Source organism: Pimephales promelas, chromosome 10 (genome assembly GCF_988280905.1).
Source record: "Pimephales promelas chromosome 10, fPimPro1.hap1.1, whole genome shotgun sequence".
Taxonomy (NCBI): domain Eukaryota; kingdom Metazoa; phylum Chordata; class Actinopteri; order Cypriniformes; family Leuciscidae; genus Pimephales; species Pimephales promelas.
This window is the reverse complement of record NC_142778.1, coordinates 17,595,437-17,617,070: the sequence shown is the minus strand read 5'-3', so window position 1 is coordinate 17,617,070 and position 21,634 is coordinate 17,595,437. Positions and strand designations below refer to the sequence as shown.

Below are 21,634 nucleotides of genomic sequence, written 5' to 3'. Positions count from 1 at the left end.
GTCTAGGGCTTCAGGGAATTTAGATTTGAGTTTTTGTTGTACGCTATTGGGCCACCGTAGTCTTGGCTCAATTTGACCATGCTGCAATGAAAGTCAATGGGATTTTTATGGTTTTTAATATTAATTTTTAAGAAATCTGAAAGTCGAATCAGTCTAAAAAGATATAGCAACTCGAGTCAGAACAGTCTGAAGGTCTGACCCGAGTTTGGAGTTTGTAGAGTTAAAGCTCTAGGAGGAGTAGCAGTCAGAAAATTTTGAGTAAGAAGAATAATAATAACTAGAATGTACATTTCCAGAGGAAAATGTGAAGTGGTGCTTGCAGTGGCAAAAAGCTCGCTCGGTTGCTAGGGTGTTCTGGGTGGTTGCTAGGGTGTTCTGGGTGGTTGCTAGGGTGTTGCTAGGTGGTTGCTAGGGTGTTCTGGGTGGTTGCTAGGTGGTTGCTATGGTGTTCTGGGTGGTTGCTAGGGTGTTGTTAGGCGGTTGCTATGGCGTTCTGAGTGGTTGCTAGGGTGTTGCAAGATGGTTGCTAGCATGTGGCTAGGTGGTTGCTAGGGTGTTCTGAGTGGTTGCTAGGGTGTTGCTAAGTGGTTGCTAGGGTGTTGCTAAGGTGTTCTGGATGGTTGCTAGGTGGTTGCTAGGGTGTTGCTAGGTGATTGCTAGGGTATTGTGGGTGGTTGCTAAGGTGTTCTGAGTGGTTGCTAGGGTGTTCTGGGTGGTTGCTAGGATGTCCTGGGTTGTTGCTAGGGTGTTGCTAGGTGGTTGCTAGAATGTTCTAGGTGGTTGCTAGGGTGTTGCTAGGCGGTTGCTAGGGTGTTGCTAAGGTATTCTGGATGGTTGCTAGGGTGTTGCTAGGGTGTTCTGGGTGGTTGCTATGGTGTTGCTAGGTGGTTGCTAGGGTATTCTGGGTGGTTGCTAAGGTGTTGCTAGGTGGTTGCTAGGGTGTTCTGGGTGGTTTCTTGGGTGTTGCTAGGTGGTTGCTAGGTGGTTTCTAGGGTGTTGCTAAGGTGTTCTGGATGGTTGCTAGGCGGTTGCTAGGGTGTTGCTAGGCGGTTGCTAGGGTGTTCTGGGTGGTTGCTATGGTGTTGCTAGGTGGTTGCTAGGGTCTTCTGGGTGGTTGCTATGGTGTTACTAGGTGGTTAGTAGTGTTCACATATGGTTACTATAGAGTTTTTATAATGTTCATGGCATGATTTAACACTTAGCTAATCAATATTAGCAAGTAGCTATTCACTGCTAGCATGTGTAGCATGTAGCAAGTCCTGTTTGCTAGCATGAGTAAAAAGAGGCAACCCCCATCTCTATACGATGTTTTGATGCAGAGATATAGGTCTTGCAAAATGGTTGCTAGGGTACTCTGTTTGGTTGCTAGGGAGTGGCTTGGCAGCTGCCAATCATGAAGCTCAAAAGTCAATGTGAATGTATAAACCAACCCCCATCTCTATATGATGTTTTGGTGCAGAGATATAGGTCTTACAAAATGGTTGCTAGGATCTGTTTTTGGTTGCTAGGGAGTGGCTTGGCAGCTGCCAATCATGAAACTCCAAAGGCTGCTTGTCAGTATGAATGATATAAACCAACCCCCATCTCTATACGATGTTCTGATGTAGAGATGTAGTTCTTGTAAAATGGTTGCTAGGGTACTCTGTTTGGTTGCTAGGGAGTGGCTTGGCAGCTGCCAATCATGAATCTCCAAAGGCTGCTTGTCAGTTTGATTGATATAATACAACTACCATGCCTCTGTGACATTCAGAATGGAAGATATCCCTCTTTGAAATTTGGTTGCTAAGGTCCTCGATAATGGTTGCTAGGGCGTGGCCAGTAAGTGTTGAGGTGATTCAGGATTGGCTGTTTGCTGGCCCAAATCAAACGAGCCCACCCTTATGTTTCTATGACACTTATATCCTGAGATATCCCTTTGATCTTTTTTAATGGAAGTCTATGGGAGTTGTTGCTAAGGTGTGCTAAATGGTTGCTAGGGCGTGGCTTAATAGCTTCACAATGATCTTGACAGACTGATTGGTCGTCTGAGTAAAATGAGCCCGCCCCCTTGTCTCTATGACACTGTGATCCAGAGCTATGTTCAATACAAAATCCCTATGCAATTTACCATAGTAGGAAAAACACATGCATTTGATGGGACGTCCTTCACCATAGTAAGTCAATGGGGCAAATTTGGGCCCCTCCTGCCCCCCAGGGGTGCAACTTTTACCCCATTGTGAGGTATGTTCTTACAGAGCCTGCCAGCCTCTTCAAATGTGGTAAATCGCAGGTTTCTGCAAATTCCTCGCTCAGAGCTATGACTCGTCAAAGTTTGTCGTAATGTTAAGTCAATGGGACTTTTTCGGCCGATTTTTCGCCCCTGGGGCGAACATCGTACCCCCGATCGCTTAGAAAAGTCATAGCACACCATTCCCGAACAAGCCGCATGTTTTGACACCTCATTCATGGGTCTGTGACAAAAACTGCGGGAGGAGTAGCGGGACAAAAAAGTGTCCGGAATAATAAGAAGAATAACTAGAATGTACATTTCCAGAGGAAAATGTGAAGTGGTGCTTGCAGTGGCAAAAAGCTCGCTCGGTTGCTAGAGTGTGGCACATTTTTGCATACGAGACACCAAACACGTCTGTACGATGTTTTTGTGATGATAAATGGTTTATTCAGCTGAGACATGTCTTATTCATGTGTTTGTAGGGTTACTGGGGTACCCTATATGGTTGCTATGGTGTGATTATACAGTTTATGAGTTAATATTTAAAGACTAGTTGACAGTCTGAGTCAAAAAAAGGCAAAATCCATGTTTCTTCTATTTTCTGGAGCTGAGATATGGCTTGTATATGTTGTTTTATGGTTGCTAGGCTGCCCTAAGTGGTTGCTAGGGCGTGAATATTAAGTTACTATGTCACTACTTGTTGGCTGTATGATAGGCCGAGTCAAATGAGCCCAACCCCAAGTCTCTATGACCTTCTATTCAAAAGATATGATCTCACAAATTTGGTTCCAATGTTAAGTCTATGGGAGATTTTTCGGCCGATTTATTGCCCGCTAGACAAGCATTGTACGCCCGATCTCTTAGAAAAGTCATAGCACACCTCTCCTTAACGAGCTGGTCGATTTGACACCTTATTCATGTGTCTGTGACAAAAAATGCGGGAGGAGTAGCGTGCCAAAGTTTTGTCTTGGAGAATAGTATTCACAACACTAGAATGTACATTTCCAGAGGAAAATGTGAAGTGGTGCTTGCAGTGGCAAAAAGCTCGCTCGGTTGCTAGAGTGTGGCACATTTTTGCATACGAGACACCAAACACGTCTGTACGATGTTTTGTGATGAGAAATGGCTTATTCAGCAGAGAAATGGCTTATTCATGTATTCAGGTGGTTACTAGGGTACTCTATATGGTTGCTATGGTGTGATTATACAGTGTATGAGATTATATTTAAACACTAGTTGACAGTCTAAGTCAAAAAAGGCAAAATCGATGTTTCTTCTATTTTCTGAAGCTGAGAAATGACTTGAATATGTTGATTTATGGTTGCTAGGCTGCCCTAAGTGGTTGCTAGGGCGTAAATATGAAGTTATTATTTCACTACTTGTTGGCTACATGATAGGCCGAGTAAAAAGAGCCCAACCCCATGTCTCTATGACCTTCTGTTCAAAATATATGATCTCACCAATTTTGTGCCAATGTAAAGTCTATGGGACTTTTTCTGTCCGATTTATCGCCCGCCAGACGAACATTGTACAACCGATCGCTTAGAAAAGTCATAGCACACCTCTCCTCAATGAGCGGGTCGATTTGACACCACATTCATGGATCTACGACAATAAATGCGGGAGGAGTAGCGTGCCAAATTTTTGTCTTGGAGAATAGTATTCACAACACTAGAATGTACATTTCCAGAGGAAAATGTGAAGTGGTGCTTGCAGTGGCAAAAAGCTCGCTCGGTTGCTAGAGTGTGGCACATTTTTGCATACGAGACACCAAACACGTCTGTACGATGGTTGCTAGGGTATTATGGGTGGTTGCTAGGGTGTTCTTGGTGGTTGCTAGGGTGTTCTGGGTGGTTGCTATGGTGTTGTAAGGCGGTTGCTAGGGTATTCTGGGTGGTTGCTAGGGTGTTGCTAGCGTGTTCTGGGTGGTTGCTAGGTTGTTGCTAGGAGGTTGCTAGGATGTTCTGGTATAGGTGGTTGGTAGTTGTCACAGATGGTTACTATGAAGTTTGTAGCATTTTCTTGGCATGATTTAGCACTTAGCTAATCAATATTAGCATGTAGCTATTCTCTGCTAGCATGTGTAGCATGTAGCAAGTCATGTTTGCTAGCATGAGTAAAAAGAGCCAACCAGCATCTCTATACAATGTTTTGATGCAGAGATATAGGTCTTACAAAATGGTTGCTAGGGTACTCTGTTTGGTTGCTAGGGACTGGCTTGGCAGCTGCCAATCATGAAGCTCCAAAGTCAATGTGAATGTTTAAACCAACCCCCATCTCTATACGATGTTTTGAGGCAGAGATATAGGTCTTGCAAAACGGTTGCTAGGGTACTCTGTTTGGTTGCTAGGGAGTGGCTTGGCAGCTGCCAATCATGAAGCTCCAAAGTCAATGTGAATGTATAAACCAACCCCCATCTCTATACGATGTTTTGATGCAGAGATATAGGTCTTGCAAAATGGTTGCTGGGTACTCTGTTTGGTTGCTAGGGAGTGGCTTGGCAGCTGCCAATCATGAATCTCCAAAGGCTGCTTGTCAGTATGAATGATATAATACAACTCCCATGCCTCTATGACATTCAGAATGGAAGATATCCCTCTTTGGATTTTGGTTGCTAAGGTGCTCTACAATGGTTGCTAGGGCGTTGCCAGTAAGTGTTGAGGTGATTCAGGATTGGCTGTTTGCTTGCCCAAGTCAAACGAGCCCACCCTCATGTTTCTATGACACTTATATCCTGAGATATCCATTTGATCTCTTTCAATGGAAGTCTATGGGAGTTGTTGCTAAGGTGCTCTAAATGGTTGCTAGGGCGTGGCTTAATAGCTTCACAATGATCCTGAGAGACTGATTGGTCATCTAAGTAAAATGAGCCCGCCCCCTTGTCTCTATGACACTGTGATCCAGAGCTATGTTCAATACAAAATCCCTATGCAATTTACCATATTAGGAAAAACACATGCATTTGATGGGACGTCCTTCACCATAGTAAGTCAATGGGGAAAACTTTAGGCAGCTCCTGCCCCCCAGGGGTGCAACTTTTACCCCATTGTGTGGTATGTTCTTAAAGAGCCTGCCAGCCTCTTCAAATGTGGCAAATCACACATTTGTCCGAAATCCTCGTTCGGAGCTACGAGTCGTCAAAGTTTGTCTCAATGTTAAGTCTATGGGATTTTTTGGAAATTTGTTCGCCCTTGGGGCGAACACCGTACCCCTGATCTCTTATAAAATTAATATGACACTTCTCCTCAATAGGCCGCACGATTTGATGCCTCATTCATGGGTCTGTGACAAAAAATGTGGACGTAGGAGTGCTCCAAACTTTTTCCTGGAATAGTAAAATGCTATACTAGAAAATTTCAATGGAAAAAAAATTTGGGGAGCTCCTGCCCCCCAGGGGTGCAACTTTTACCCCATTGTGAGGTATTTTCTTAAAGAGCCTGTCAGCCTCTTCAAATGTGGTAAATTGCAAGTTTCTGCGAAATCCTCGCTCAGAGCTATGACTCGTCAAATTTTTTCACCATGTTAAGTCTATGGGATTTTTTTTGGCCGTTTTTCGCCCCTGGGGCGAACATCGTACCCCCGATCTCTTAGAAAAGTCATAGCACACCATTCCCGAATAATCCGCACGTTTTGACACCTCACCCATGGGTCTGTGACAAAATCTGCGGGAGGAGTAGCGCGTCAAAAAGTGACCAGAACAATAAGAATAAGAATAATAAATAACATTGGGGTCTATGGGGAAAATTTGGGCAGCTCCTGCCCCCCAGGGGTGCAACTTTTACCCCATTGTGAGGTATGTTCTTACAGAGCCTGTCAGCCTCTTCAAATGTGGTGAATCGCAGGCTTCTGTGAAATTCTCGCTCGGAGTTATGAGTCGTCAAAGTTTGTCGCAATGTTAAGTCTATGGGATTTTTGGGAAATTTGTTCGCCCTTCGGGCGAACATCGTACCCCCGATCGCTTAGAAAAGTCATAGCACACCATTCCCGAATATTCCGCACGTTTTGAGACCTCATTCATGGGTGTGTGACAAAAACTGCGGGAGGAGTAGCGTGCCAAACTTTTGGGCCGACTCAAAAAACACAATAGTAATAGTGTTGCCTTGCTTTCAGCAAGCACCACTAACTAGAATGTACATTTCCAGAGGAAAATGTGAAGTGGTGCTTGCAGTGGCAAAAAGCTCGCTCGGTTGCTAGGGTGTTCTGGGTGGTTGCTAGGGTGTTGCTAGGTGGTTGCTAGTGTGTTCTGGGTGGTTGCTAGGGTGTTCTGGGTGGTTGCTAGGGTGTTGCTAGGCAGTTGCTAGGGTGTTCTGAGTGGTTGCTAGGGTGTTGCTAGGTGGTTGCTAGGGTATTCTGGGTGGTTGCTAGGGTGTTCTTGGTGGTTGCTAGGGTGTTCTGGGTGGTTGCTATGGTGTTGTAAGGCGGTTGCTAGGGTATTCTGGGTGGTTGCTAGGGTGTTGCTAGCGTGTTCTGGGTGGTTGCTAGGTTGTTGCTAGGAGGTTGCTAGGATGTTCTGGTATAGGTGGTTGGTAGTTGTCACAGATGGTTACTATGAAGTTTGTAGCATTTTCTTGGCATGATTTAGCACTTAGCTAATCAATATTAGCATGTAGCTATTCTCTGCTAGCATGTGTAACATGTAGCAAGTCATGTTTGCTAGCATGAGTAAAAAGAGCCAACCAGCATCTCTATACAATGTTTTGATGCAGAGATATAGGTATTACAAAATGGTTGCTAGGGTACTCTGTTTGGTTGCTAGGGAGTGGCTTGGCAGCTGCCAATCATGAAGCTCCAAAGTCAATGTGAATGTTTAAACCAACCCCCATCTCTATACGATGTTTTGAGGCAGAGATATAGGTCTTGCAAAACGGTTGCTAGGGTACTCTGTTTGGTTGCTAGGGAGTGGCTTGGCAGCTGCCAATCATGAAGCTCCAAAGTCAATGTGAATGTATAAACCAACCCCCATCTCTATACGATGTTTTGATGCAGAGATATAGGTCTTGCAAAATGGTTGCTGGGTACTCTGTTTGGTTGCTAGGGAGTGGCTTGGCAGCTGCCAATCATGAATCTCCAAAGGCTGCTTGTCAGTATGAATGATATAATACAACTCCCATGCCTCTATGACATTCAGAATGGAAGATATCCCTCTTTGGATTTTGGTTGCTAAGGTGCTCTACAATGGTTGCTAGGGCGTTGCCAGTAAGTGTTGAGGTGATTCAGGATTGGCTGTTTGCTTGCCCGAGTCAAACGAGCCCACCCTCATGTTTCTATGACACTTATATCCTGAGATATCCATTTGATCTCTTTCAATGGAAGTCTATGGGAGTTGTTGCTAAGGTGCTCTAAATGGTTGCTAGGGCGTGGCTTAATAGCTTCACAATGATCCTGAGAGACTGATTGGTCATCTGAGTAAAATGAGCCCGCCCCCTTGTCTCTATGACACTGTGATCCAGAGCTATGTTCAATACAAAATCCCTATGCAATTTACCATATTAGGAAAAACACATGCATTTGATGGGACGTCCTTCACCATAGTAAGTCAATGGGGAAAACTTTAGGCAGCTCCTGCCCCCCAGGGGTGCAACTTTTACCCCATTGTGTGGTATGTTCTTAAAGAGCCTGCCAGCCTCTTCAAATGTGGCAAATCACACATTTGTCCGAAATCCTTGTTCGGAGCTACGAGTCGTCAAAGTTTGTCTCAATGTTAAGTCTATGGGATTTTTTGGAAATTTGTTCGCCCCTGGGGCGAACACCGTACCCCTGATCTCTTATAAAATTAATATGACTCTTCTCCTCAATAGGCCGCACGATTTGATGCCTCATTCATGGGTCTGTGACAAAAAATGTGGACGTAGGAGTGCTCCAAACTTTTTCCTGGAATAGTAAAATGCTATACTAGAAAATTTCAATGGAAAAAATTTTTGGGGAGCTCCTGCCCCCCAGGGGTGCAACTTTTACCCCATTGTGAGGTATTTTCTTAAAGAGCCTGTCAGCCTCTTCAAATGTGGTAAATTGCAAGTTTCTGCGAAATCCTCGCTCAGAGCTATGACTCGTCAAATTTTTTCACCATGTTAAGTCTATGGGATTTTTTTTGGCCGTTTTTCGCCCCTGGGGCGAACATCGTACCCCCGATCTCTTAGAAAAGTCATAGCACACCATTCCCGAATAATCCGCACGTTTTGACACCTCACCCATGGGTCTGTGACAAAAGCTGCGGGAGGAGTAGCGCGTCAAAAAGTGACCAGAACAATAAGAATAAGAACTAGAATGTACATTTCCAGAGGAAAATGTGAAGTGGTGCTTGCAGTGGCAAAACTCACCACCCGGTTGCTAGGGTGTTCTGGGTGGTTGCTAGTTGGTTGTCAGGGTATTCTAGGTAGTTGCTATGCGGTTGCTATGCAGTTGCTAGGGTATTATGGGTGGTTGCCAAGGTGTTCTGGGTGGTTGCTAAGGTGTTGCTAGGTGGTTGCTAGGGTGTTCTGGGTGGTTGCTAGGGTGTTGCTAGGCGGTTGCTAGGGTGTTCTGGTGGTTGCTAGGGTGTTGCTAGGCGGTTGCTAGGGTGTTCTGGGTGGTTGCTAGGTGGTTGCTAGGGTGTTGCTAAGGTGTTCTGGAAGGTTGCTAGACGGTTGCTAGGGTGTTGCTTGGTGGTTGCTAAGGTGTTGCTAGGTGGTTGCTAGGGTGTTGCTAGGGTTTTCTGGGTGGTTGCTAGGGTGTTGCTAGGTGGTTGCTAGGGTGTTCTGGGTGGTTGCTAGGGTGTTGCTAGGTGGTTGCTAGGGTGTTGCTAAGGTGTTCTGGATGGTTGCTAGGCGGTTGCTAGGGTGTTATGGGTGGTTGCTAAGGTGTTGCTAGGTGGTTGCTATGGTGTTTGGGGTGGTTGCTAGGGTGTTGCTAGGTTGTTGCTAGGGTGTTCTGGGTGGTTGCTATGGTGTTGTTAGGTTGTTGCTAGGGTATTCTGGGTAGTTGCTATGATATTACTAGGTGGTTGGTAGTGTTCACATATGGTTATTATAGAGTTTTTATATTGTTCATGGCATGATTTAGCACTTAGCTAATCAATATTAGCATGTAGCTATTCACAGCTAGCATGTTTAGCATTTTGAAAGTTCTATGTGCTAGCATGAGTCAAAAGACCCAACCCCCATCGCGATAGAATGTTCTGATGCTGAGATATAGCTGTTACAAAATGGTTGCTAGGGTACTCTGTTTGGTTGCTAGGGAGTGGCTTGGCAGCTGCCAATCATGAAGCTCCAAAGTCAATGTGAATGGATAAACCAACCCCCATCTCTATACGATGTTTTGATGCAGAGATATAGGTCTTGCAAAACGGTTGCTAGGGTACTCTGTTTGGTTGCTAGGGAGTGGCTTGGCAGCTTCCAATCATGAAGCTCCAAAGTCAATGTGAATATACAAACCAACCCCCATCTCTATACGATGTTCTGATGCAGAGATGTAGGCCTTGCAAAATGGTTGCTAGGGTACTCATTTTGGTTGCTAGGGAGTGGCTTGGCAGCTGCCAATCATGAATCTCCAAAGACTGCTTGTCAGTATAATTGATATAATACAACTCCCATGCCTCTCTGACATTCAGAATGGAAGATTTCCCTCTTTAAAATTTTGGTTGCTAAGGTCCTCGATAATGGTTGCTAGGGTGTGGCCAGAAATTGTTGAGGTGATTCATGATTGGCTGTTTGCTACCCCGAGTCAAACGAGACCACCCTTGTGTTTCTATGACACTTCTATCCGGAGATATCCCTTTGATCTCTTTCAATGGAAGTCTATGGGAGTTGTTGCTAAGGTGCTCTATATGGTTGCTAGGGCGTGGCTTGATAGCTTCACAATGATCCTGAGAGAATGATTGGTCGTCTGAGTAAAATGAGCCCTGGTGTTACTAGGTGGTTGGTATTGTTCACATATGGTTACTATAGAGTTTTTATAATGTTCATGGAATGATTTAGCACTTAGCTAATCAATATTAGCATGTAGCTATTCACAGCTAGCATGTTTAACATTTTGAAAGTTCTATGTGCTAGCATGAGTCAAAAGACCCAACCCCCATCGCGATACAATGTTCTGATGCTGAGATATAGCTGTTACAAAATGGTTGCTAGGGTACTCTGTTTGGTTGCTAGGGAGTGGCTTGGCAGCTGCCAATCATGAAGCTCCAAAGTCAATGTGAATGGATAAACCTACCCCCATCTCTATACGATGTTTTGATGCAGAGATATAGGTCTTGCAAAACGGTTGCTAGGGTACTCTGTTTGGTTGCTAGGGAGTGGCTTGGCAGCTTCCAATCATGAAGCTCCAAAGTCAATGTGAATGTATAAACCAACCCCCATCTCTATACGATGTTCTGATGCAGAGATGTAGGCCTTGCAAAATGGTTGCTAGGGTACTCTATTTGGTTGCTAGGGAGTGGCTTGGTAGCTGTCAATCATGAAACTCCAAAGGCTGCTTGTCAGTATGAATGATATAAACCAACTCCCATGCCTCTATGACATTCAGAATGGAAGATATGCCACTTTGGATTTTGGTTGCTAAGGTGCTCGATAATGGTTGCTAGAGCATGGCCAGAAATTGTTGAGGTGTTTCATGATTGGCTGTTTGCTGGCCCAAGTCAAACGAGCCCACCCTCATGTTTCTATGACACTTATATCCTGAGATATCCCTTTGATCTCTTTTAATGGAAGTCTATGGGAGTTGTTGCTAAGGTGCTCTAAATGGTTGCTAGGGCGTGGCTTAATAGCTTCACAATGATCCTGAGAGACTGATTGGTCGTCTGAGTAAAATGAGCCCGCCCCCTTGTCTCTATGACACTGTGATCCAGAGCTATGTTCAATACAAAATCCCTATGCAATTTACCATAGTAGGAAAAACACATGCATTTGATGGGACGTCCTTCACCATAGTAAGTCAATGGGGAAACTTTGGGCAGCTCCTGCCCCCCAGGGGTACAACTTTTACCCCATTGTGTGGTATGTTCTTAAAGAGCCTGCCAGCCTCTTCAAATGTGGCAAATCTCACGTTTGTCCGAAATCCTTGTTTGGAGCTACGAGTCGTCAAAGTTTGTCTCAATGTTAAGTCTATGGGATTTTTTGGAAATTTGTTCGCCCCTGGGTCGAACACCGTACCCCCGATCTCTGATAAAAGTGATAGGACACTTCTCCTCAATAGGCCGCACGATTTGATGCCTCATTCATGGGTCTGTGACAAAAACTGTGGACGTAGGAGTGCTCCAAACTTTTTCCTGGAATAGTAAAATGCTATACTAGAAAATTTTCAATGGGAAAAATTTGGGGAGCTCCTGCCCCCAAGGGGTGCAACTTTTACCCCATTGTGAGGTATTTTCTTAAAGAGCCTGTCAGCCTCTTCAAATGTGGTAAATTGCTGGTTTCTGCGAAATCCTCGCTCAGAGCTATGACTCGTCAAATTTTTTCGCAATGTTAAGTCTATGGGAATTTTGGCAAAATTTTGGGCAGCTCCTGCCCCCCAGGGGTGCAACTTTTACCCCATTGTGAGGTATTTTCTTACAGAGCCTGTCAGCCTCTTCAAATGTGGTAAATTGCTGGTTTCTGCGAAATCCTCGCTCAGAGCTATGACTCGTCAAATTTTTTCGCAATGTTAAGTCTATGGGATTTTTTTGGGCCGTTTTTCGGCTCTGGGGCGACCATCGTACCTCCGATCTCTTAGAAAAGTCATAGCACACCTCTCCTAAATGAGCCGGTCGATTTGACGCCTCACCCATGGGTCTGTGACAAAAGCTGCGGGAGGAGTAGCGAACCAAAAAGTGGCCAGAATAATAATAAGAAGAAGAATAATAAACAACATGGGGGTCAATGGGGAAAATTTGGGCAGCTCCTGCCCCCCAGGGGTGCAACTTTTACCCCATTGTGAGGTATGTTCTTACAGAGCCTGTCAGCCTCTTCAAATGTGGTAAATCGCAGGCTTCTGTGAAATCCTCGCTCGGAGCTATGAGTCGTCAAAGTTTGTCGCAATGTTAAGTCTATGGGATTTTTGGGAAATTTGTTCGCCCTTCGGGCGAACATCGTACCCCCGATCGCTTAGAAAAGTCATAGCACACCATTCCCGAATATTCCGCACGTTTTGAGACCTCATTCATGGGTGTGTGACAAAAACTGCGGGAGGAGTAGCGCGTCAAACTTTTGGGCCGGCTCAAAAAACACAATAGTAATAGTGTTGCCTTGCTTTCAGCAAGCACCACTAATAATAAATAACATTGGGGTCTATGGGGAAAATTTGGGCAGCTCCTGCCCCCCAGGGGTGCAACTTTTACCCCATTGTGAGGTATGTTCTTACAGAGCCTGTCAGCCTCTTCAAATGTGGTGAATCGCAGGCTTCTGTGAAATTCTCGCTCGGAGCTATGAGTCGTCAAAGTTTGTCGCAATGTTAAGTCTATGGGATTTTTGGGAAATTTGTTCGCCCTTCGGGCGAACATCGTACCCCCGATCGCTTAGAAAAGTCATAGCACACCATTCCCGAATATTCCGCACGTTTTGAGACCTCATTCATGGGTGTGTGACAAAAACTGCGGGAGGAGTAGCGTGCCAAACTTTTGGGCCGACTCAAAAAACACAATAGTAATAGTGTTGCCTTGCTTTCAGCAAGCACCACTAACTAGAATGTACATTTCCAGAGGAAAATGTGAAGTGGTGCTTGCAGTGGCAAAACTCACCACCCGGTTGCTAGGGTGTTATGGCTGGTTGCTAGTTGGTTGTCAGGGTATTCTAGGTAGTTGCTATGCGGTTGCTATGCAGTTGCTAGGGTATTATGGGTGGTTGCCAAGGTGTTCTGGGTGGTTGCTAAGGTGTTGCTAGGTGGTTGCTAGGGTGTTCTGGGTGGTTGCTAGGGTGTTGCTGGGCGGTTGCTAGGGTGTTCTGGTGGTTGCTAGGGTGTTGCTAGGTAGTTGCTAGGGTGTTCTGGGTGGTTGCTAGGTGGTTGCTAGGGTGTTGCTAAGGTGTTCTGGAAGGTTGCTAGGCGGTTGCTAGGGTGTTGCTCGGTGGTTGCTAAGGTGTTGCTAGGTGGTTGCTAGGGTGTTGCTAGGTGGTTGCTAGGGTGTTCTGGGTGGTTGCTATGGTGTTACTAGGTGGTTGGTATTGTTCACATATGGTTACTATAGAGTTTTTATAATGTTAATGGCATGATTTAGCACTTAGCTAATCAATATTAGCATGTAGCTATTCACAGCTAGCATGTTTAACATTTTGAAAGTTCTATGTGCTAGCATGAGTCAAAAGACCCAACCCCCATCGCGATACAATGTTCTGATGCTGAGATATAGCTGTTACAAAATGGTTGCTAGGGTACTCTGTTTGGTTGCTAGGGAGTGGCTTGGCAGCTGCCAATCATGAAGCTCCAAAGTCAATGTGAATGGATAAACCAACCCCCATCTCTATACGATGTTTTGATGCAGAGATGTAGGTCTTACAAAATGGTTGCTAGGGTACTCTGTTTGGTTGCTAGGGAGTGGCTTGGCAGCTGCCAATCATGAAGCTCCAAAGTCAATGTGAATGTATGAACCAACCCCCATCTCTATACGATGTTTTGATGCAGAGATGTAGGCCTTGCAAAATGGTTGCTAGGGTACTCTTTTTGGTTGCTAGGGAGTGGCTTGGTAGCTGCCAATCATGAAACTCCAAAGGCTGCTTGTCAGTATGAATGATATAAACCAACTCCCATGCCTCTATGACATTCAGAATGGAAGATATCCCTCTTTGGATTTTGGTTGCTAAGGTGCTCTACAATGGTTGCTAGGGCATGGCCAGAAATTGTTGAGGTGATTCATGATTGGCTGTTTGCTGGCCCAAGTCAAACGAGCCCACCCTCATGTTTCTATGACACTTATATCCTGAGATATCCCTTTGATCTCTTTTAATGGAAGTCTATGGGAGTTGTTGCTAAGGTGCTCTAAATGGTTGCTAGGGCGTGGCTTAATAGCTTCACAATGATGCTGAGAGACTGATTGGTCGTCTGAGTAAAATGAGCCCGCCCCCTTGTCTCTATGACACTGTGATCCAGAGCTATGTTCAATACAAAATCCCTATGCAATTTACCATAGTAGGAAAAACACATGCATTTGATGGGACGTCCTTCACCATAGTAAGTCAATGGGGAAACTTTGGGCAGCTCCTGCCCCCCAGGGGTGCAACTTTTACCCCATTGTGAGGTATGTTCTTAAAGAGCCTGCCAGCCTCTTCAAATGTGGCAAAACACACATTTGTCCGAAATCCTCGTTTGGAGCTACGAGTCGTCAAAGTTTGTCTCAATGTTAAGTCTATGGGATTTTTTGGAAATTTGTTCGCCCCTGGGTCGAACACCGTACCCCCGATCTTTGATAAAAGTGATAGGACACTTCTCCTCAATAGGCCGCACGATTTGATGCCTCATTCATGGGTCTGTGACAAAAACTGTGGACGTAGGAGTGCTCCAAACTTTTTCCTGGAATAGTAAAATGCTATACTAGAAAATTTCAACGCGAAAAATTTTTGGGGAGCTCCTGCCCCCCAGGGGTGCAACTTTTACCCCATTGTATGGTATTTTCTTACAGAGCCTGTCAGCCTCTTCAAATGTGGTAAATTGCAAGTTTCTGCGAAATCCTCGCTCAGAGCTATGACTCGTCAAATTTTTTCGCCATGTTAAGTCTATGGGATTTTTTTTTTGGGCTGTTTTTCGCCCCTGGGGCGAACATCGTACCCCCGATCTCTTAGAAAAGTCATAGCACACCTCTCCTTAATGAGCTGGTCGATTTGACACCTCACCCATGGGTCTGTGACAAAAGCTGCGGGAGGAGTAGCGAACCAAAAAACGGCGGAACAATAAGAATAAGAATAAGAACTAGAATGTACATTTCCAGAGGAAAATGTGAAGTGGTGCTTGCAGTGGCAAAACTCACCACCCGGTTGCTAGAGTGTGGTACATGATTGCATACGAGACACCAAACATGTCTGTACAATGTTTGTGTGATGAGAAATGGCTTATTCAGCGGAGAAATGGCTTATTCATGTGTTCAGGTGGTTACTAGGGTACTCTATATGGTTGCTATGGTGTGATTATACAGTGTATGAGATTATATTTAAACACTAGTTGACAGAAGGCAAACCCCCATCTCTATACGATGTTTTGTTGCAGAGATGTAGGTCTTACAAAATGGTTGCTAGGGTACTCTGTTTGGTTGCTAGGGAGTGGCTTGGCAGCTGCCAATCATGAAGCTCCAAAGTCAATGTGAATGTATGAACCAACCCCCATCTCTATACGATGTTTTGATGCAGAGATAAAGTCTTGCAAAATGGTTGCTAGGGTACTCTGTTTGGTTGCTAGGGAGTGGCTTGGTAGCTGCCAATCATGAAACTCCAAAGGCTGCTTGTCAGTATGAATGATATAAACCAACTCCCATGCCTCTATGACATTCAGAATGGAAGATATCCCTCTTTGGATTTTGGTTGCTAAGGTGCTCTACAATGGTTGCTAGGGCATGGCCAGAAATTGTTGAGGTGATTCATGATTGGCTGTTTGCTGGCCCAAGTCAAACGAGCCCACCCTCATGTTTCTATGACACTTATATCCTGAGATATCCCTTTGATCTCTTTTAATGGAAGTCTATGGGAGTTGTTGCTAAGGTGCTCTAAATGGTTGCTAGGGCGTGGCTTAATAGCTTCACAATGATGCTGAGAGACTGATTGGTCGTCTGAGTAAAATGAGCCCGCCCCCTTGTCTCTATGACACTGTGATCCAGAGCTATGTTCAATACAAAATCCCTATGCAAATTACCATAGTAGGAAAAACACTAAAAGTCTATGGGACTTTTTTACCCAATGATTTGCCCCTGGGGCGAACACCGTACCCCCGATCGCTACGAAAAGTCACAGCACACCTCTCCTCAATAATCCGCAAAATTTGACGCCTCAATCAGGGGTCTGTGATGTCGGCGTGTATTTTTTAACAGATGATTACTATTTAGTCTCAAAAATTAGTTTTTATAGAGTTTTTATAGAGTTATTTAGTATGGCACGAGGCCTGCGGCCTCGTGCCTATCGCCCACGGTTGCTAGGGTGCTGTAACTGGTTGCTATGGTGTGACCATGAAGATTTTAGGCCATTATTTATTGGTTGCCTGATAAAATAAATCCTCCTAGGGAGAGAGAGACGTCTGCCCTACAGCAGGGCTGTCAGGCCCTTTTGTGTCTGTGAGAAAGTGACAGTTGGGATTTGAATTTTTGAAAATCCCCCAATGTTTAGTCAAAATCGCTGATACTTGGCCTCGAACAAACCTCCCTAGAGACAAAACTATAGGTTGTATCAGCGAAATGACCTGACCGTGAGCGAGACAAGGCCTTTGTGAACGCTGTGATGTATTTTTTGTGTGGATAGAGTTGAAAAAAGGGACCACTTTGGCAAGTTAAAAAACTGGTCCGTAATGCTCTGATTACTAAAGTTTGACCTGAATTTATAATTGCTGCCAATGGAGGATAGTCTGTCACTCCTGTCGTTTGGAAGGACACAGAGAAAAAACTATAAGTCCGAGGGATTTACTAAACACACGAGAGGAACCACAACAAAAATACCTACGTTTTAAGTATATTTTCATGGCCAAAGAGTGAAGATTGTGGCCAGGCCAGCGATTTAAAAATTATTTTTTAGCATTAGTTTTCAAGCTGGCTCACTCTAGCTTATGACATCACGTGCTCTAGCTCTGAACAGTCTCTCTCATTCACTCCCATTATAATTTCAGAAACGGCTTGAAAAACATCATGAGACTAAAGTAGAGATTGTGAAAAAAGTATAATAGATATCAAAAAGTTGAATACAACTTTAATAGCTGACAAATTTCTCAACATTTTAAAGTTTTAATGGCTGAAATAGCTGTCAAAATAGGGCTGTCAGGCCCCTTTTTGTGTCTGTGAGAAAGTGACAGTTGGGATTAGAATTTTTGAAAATTCCCCATAGGAAATGACTTGGGACATTTTTGGCCGCTTTTTCGTCCGCTGTGCGAACATCGTACACCCGATCTCTTAGAAAAGTCATAGCACACCATTCCCGAACAAGCCGCACGTTTTGACACCTCTCTTATGGGTCTGTGACAAAAGCTGCGGGAGGAGTAGCGCGCCGAAATTTGTACGGAATAAGAAGAAGAAGTAGCGGAATAATAATAAGTATGCAGGATAACAATAGTGTTGCTTTGCAAGCACCACTAATAAGAATAATAAATAACATTGGGGTCAATGGGGAAAATTTGGGCAGCTCCTGCCCCCCAGGGGTGCAACTTTTACCCCATTGTGAGGTGTATTCTTACAGAGCCTGTCAGCCTCTTCAAATGTGGTAAATCGCAGGCTTCTGTGAAATCCTCGCTCGGAGCTATGAGTCGTCAAAGTTTGTCGCAATGTTAAGTCTATGGGATTTTTGGGAAATTTGTTCGCCCTTCGGGCGAACATCGTACCCCCGATCGCTTAGAAAAGTCATAGCACACCATTCCCGAATATTCCGCACGTTTTGAGACCTCATTCATGGGTGTGTGACAAAATCTGCGGGAGGAGTAGCGCGTCAAACTTTTGGGCCGACTCAAAAAACACAATAGTAATAGTGTTGCCTTGCTTTCAGCAAGCACCACTAATAAGTTTAAATAGGATTTCAGTAAGTTGGCTTTCTCAAGCCAACTTAATGAACACTATAAAACTGACTAGAGCCTGTACTTACACAACACTGACGGTGGAGTTGCGCTCAGGTGTAGAGCAGCTGATTTTATTTCAATTTTTTGAGCGCCTGCGGAGTAATTCTTTCTATGGTCACACAATATGATGTCACACTCTGCGCATATGTTTTAAAAATATAATTGAGCATGTTAATAGTCCTAGCATGTTTTAAATAGCCCACTTAAAGTGTTTATTACAAATAAATTACTAAATGCTTAAAATAAATGTAAATGAACAATTTTCGTCACATTTACAATCCTGTGAAAACATCTCCCCTGTCCACATTCCTCTCCTATGACACAACGTTTCAGCGGCCATCCGTCCCTTCGCAGAGGCGCGTCGGGGGTTTCTATCGTCATTAAACTGAGGAGACGTCGCCTAATGCCTCAGAAAATGCCTGTTTACATGACAGTCGCATTGGCACATATTCGATTTAATTCCACATATGAATGAGGCCTGAAATCGATCTAGAAATATCCGAGTGCATGCGTTTTGTTCCTGTTTACACTGTCATAGAACACATCCGATCTGTGTCACGTATGAGCAAAAAAATCGGAATTGGGTCACATTTCACTGACAGTGTAAGCAAGGTGCATTTCTGTCTTTTACTCCATCCCCCCTTTTTTTTTCTCCAGCCTTATTCTGTTTGCTAAGATATGTGAGAAGACAGTTCTCAAGCGGGTTCTGAAGGAGCTGTGGAAAATTGTCATTAACACCATTGAACGACAGATTGTTCTTCCGCCGCTCTCAGACCAGACAGTGAGTGTAACAAGTCTTTTAGCCAAACGCACACATACGATATGTCGTCTACTCTGCAAGACACAATTCCAGGTTATCAGCTGGGTATATAAAGAGAGGTGTTGGTCTTTAAAAAGTGTTATTAAGTGGTTAAGGGATCTAAAAATATGAATGCTGGTTATAAATACTAATGAACACCAGCTGTTTTGTGTGATTGATTGATTGATTGATTGGTTGATTGATTGAATTACAATTTAATATAATATTTTAAATGTGTCAGTGTGTGTGTATATATATATATATATATATATATATACACAGTGGGTACGGAAAGTATTCAGACCCCCCTAAATTGTTCACTCTCTTATATTGCAGACATTTGCTAAAATCATTTAATTTTTTTCCCCTCATTATTGCCCCTCATCCCTCATTATACACAGCACCCCATATTGACAGAAAAACACAGAACTGTTGACATTTTTGTACATTTATTAATTTGAAGGAGTTTCACCACACTCACGGCAAACAAGGTGCCAGACAGATACCACTTGACAACCCAAAAAAATAAATAAATTGTCTGCACACTTGAGTCCTTAAAGCAAAATTTAATGCCGAGCTTTCGGTAATACAACCATCCTCAGGGCCATTTATTAAAAAAGAAAAACTGATATCACATGTTCCTAGGTAGTATTCAGACCCTTTGCTCAGTATTTAGTAGAAGCACCCTTTTGATCTAATAAAAGCCATGAGTCTTTTTGGGAAAGATGCAACAAGTTTTTCACATCTGGATTTGGGTATCCTCTGCCATTCCTCCTTGCAGATCCTCTCCAGTTCTGTCTGGTTGGATGGGAAACGTTGGTGGACAGCCATTTTCAGGTCTCTCCAGAGATGCTCAATTGGGTTTAAATCAGGGCTCTGTCTGGGCCATTCAAGAACAGCCACGGAGTTGTTGTGAAGCCACTCCTTCGTTATTTTAGCGGTGTGCTTAGGGTCATTGTCTTGTTGGAAGGTGAACCTTCGGCCCAGTCTGAGGTCCAGAGCACTCTGGAAAAGGTTTTCGTCCAGGATATCCCTGTACTTGGCCGCATTCATCTTTCCCTCGATTGCAACCAGTCGCCCTGTCCCTGCAGCTGAAAAACACCCCCACAGTATGATGCTGCCACCACCATGCTTCACTGTTGAGACTGTATTGGACAGGTGATGAGCAGTGCCTGGTTTTCTCGGCACATACAGCTTAGAATTAAGGCCAAAAATTTCTATCTTGGTCTCATCAGACCAGAGGATCTTATTTATCACCATCTTGGAGTCCTTCAGGTGTTTTTTTAGCAAACTCCATGCAGGCTTTCATGTGTCTTGCACTGAGGAGAGGCTTCCGTCGAGCCACTCTGCCATAAAGCCCTGACTGGTGGATTGCTGCAGTGATGGTTGACTTACTACAACTTTCTCCCATCTCCCGACTGCATCTCTGGAGCTTGGCCACAGTGATCTTTGGGTTCTTTTTTACCTCTCTCACCAAGGCTCTTCTCGCTCGATAGCTCAGTTTGGCCGGAAAGCCAGCTCTAGGAAGGGTTCTGGTCGTCCCAAACGTCTTCCATTTAAGGATTATGGAGGCCACTGTGCTCTTAGGAACCTTAAGTGCAGCAGAAATGTTTTTGTAACCTTGGCCAGATCTGTGTCTTGCCACAATTCTGTCTCTGAGCTCTTCAGGCAGTTCCTTTGACCTCATGATTCTCATTTGCTCTGACATGCACTGTGAGCTGTAAGGTCTTATATAGACAGGTGTGTGGCTTTCCTGATCAAGTCCAATCAATATAATCAAACACAGCTGGACTCAAATGAAGATGTAGAACCATCTCAAGGATGATCAGAAGAAATAGACAGCACCTGAGTTAAATATATGAGTGTCACAGCAAAGGGTCTGAATACTTAAGGCGGGCATACACTGTGCGATTTTCGTCCGAATTTGAGCCGAATTCCGACTCGTGCGACTCATTTTCGTGTCGGACCGATTTTCAGCTTTGTCGTGCGTCGTTTGTCGTGCAGTGTTCGTGCAGTGTACAGGGAGAAACGAGAGGCGAATAACCTCTCACGATCAACAATCGGATGGTCGGATGAATTTCTGGCATGTCAGAAATTTTGGTCGCTCCTCGTGACTATATCGCACAGTTGAAGCAAAGCTACGAACCGATTGCCCTAAACTCAGTGTTTTTTCCCTCACTGCACCTGCGCGAAAACAGAAGTTTAACCATTTCATCTGCAGCAAAAATAAAATTAAAATAAAAACGAGCTACAAATTACTGTTGCTTACCTCCAGTTCGTGTTGCAAAATGGATAATATTACCCAACGTCTTCAAGCCACCTGATATGTAACACCTCTTTTATTATTTTGTCAAACAATGTTTTTGAAATAAACCTGTTTTAATTTTCATTGATGATTAATAATGGCAATGTTCGGACATATTATAGACTGTTAATAGTTATTTTATATGTATATAATTCATTGTAATCGACCTAAATGTTTTAGACAATTTTAAATGAGGAGTAAGATTAATATTTTATTATCCTCACAGCACGTTGGTTATGTGCTGGGAAAATATTGCGTGGCAAATTAATTATAATAGCGGATCAATTTAATAGTAAAATTAGCCTATAGGCCTCCCCTAATAATGATAATATAATAATAATAATTAAATGCATAAATTGAAAATACTAAATCATCTTGATACTGATAGCAGATGCTTGTTTTGACAATATCTCTGGATACATACACGTAAATAGGCGCAATCCAGGGGGTTATCGCAGATATTACACGTATAGTGTGAGCAGTGAAGTCGCAGCTCGACGATCGGACCGTACAGTGTGAGCACATAAATCCTGAACTTTGGCTTTGCATCGCATGCGATTTACTCGTTCAGTGTGAGTAGATACCTTGCTGAAATCGCACAGACATCGCACAGTGTATGCCCGCCTTTAGGACCATGTGATATTTC

The 21,634-nt window shown here is 43.9% G+C and overlaps 1 protein-coding gene across 3 annotated transcripts in view; it reads left to right on the top strand.

Moving 5' to 3' along the window:
* unc13c (unc-13 homolog C (C. elegans)) overlaps window positions 1-21,634 on the top strand; it is a 343,459-nt gene that overhangs the window by 280,873 nt on the left and 40,952 nt on the right. For all 3 annotated transcript variants that reach the window (XM_089135438.1, XM_089135436.1, XM_089135437.1), the window contains one exon: window positions 18,542-18,665. In XM_089135438.1, coding sequence (XP_088991564.1) covers window positions 18,542-18,665 — 124 coding nt within the window. The remainder of the gene's footprint in view (window positions 1-18,541; window positions 18,666-21,634) is intronic.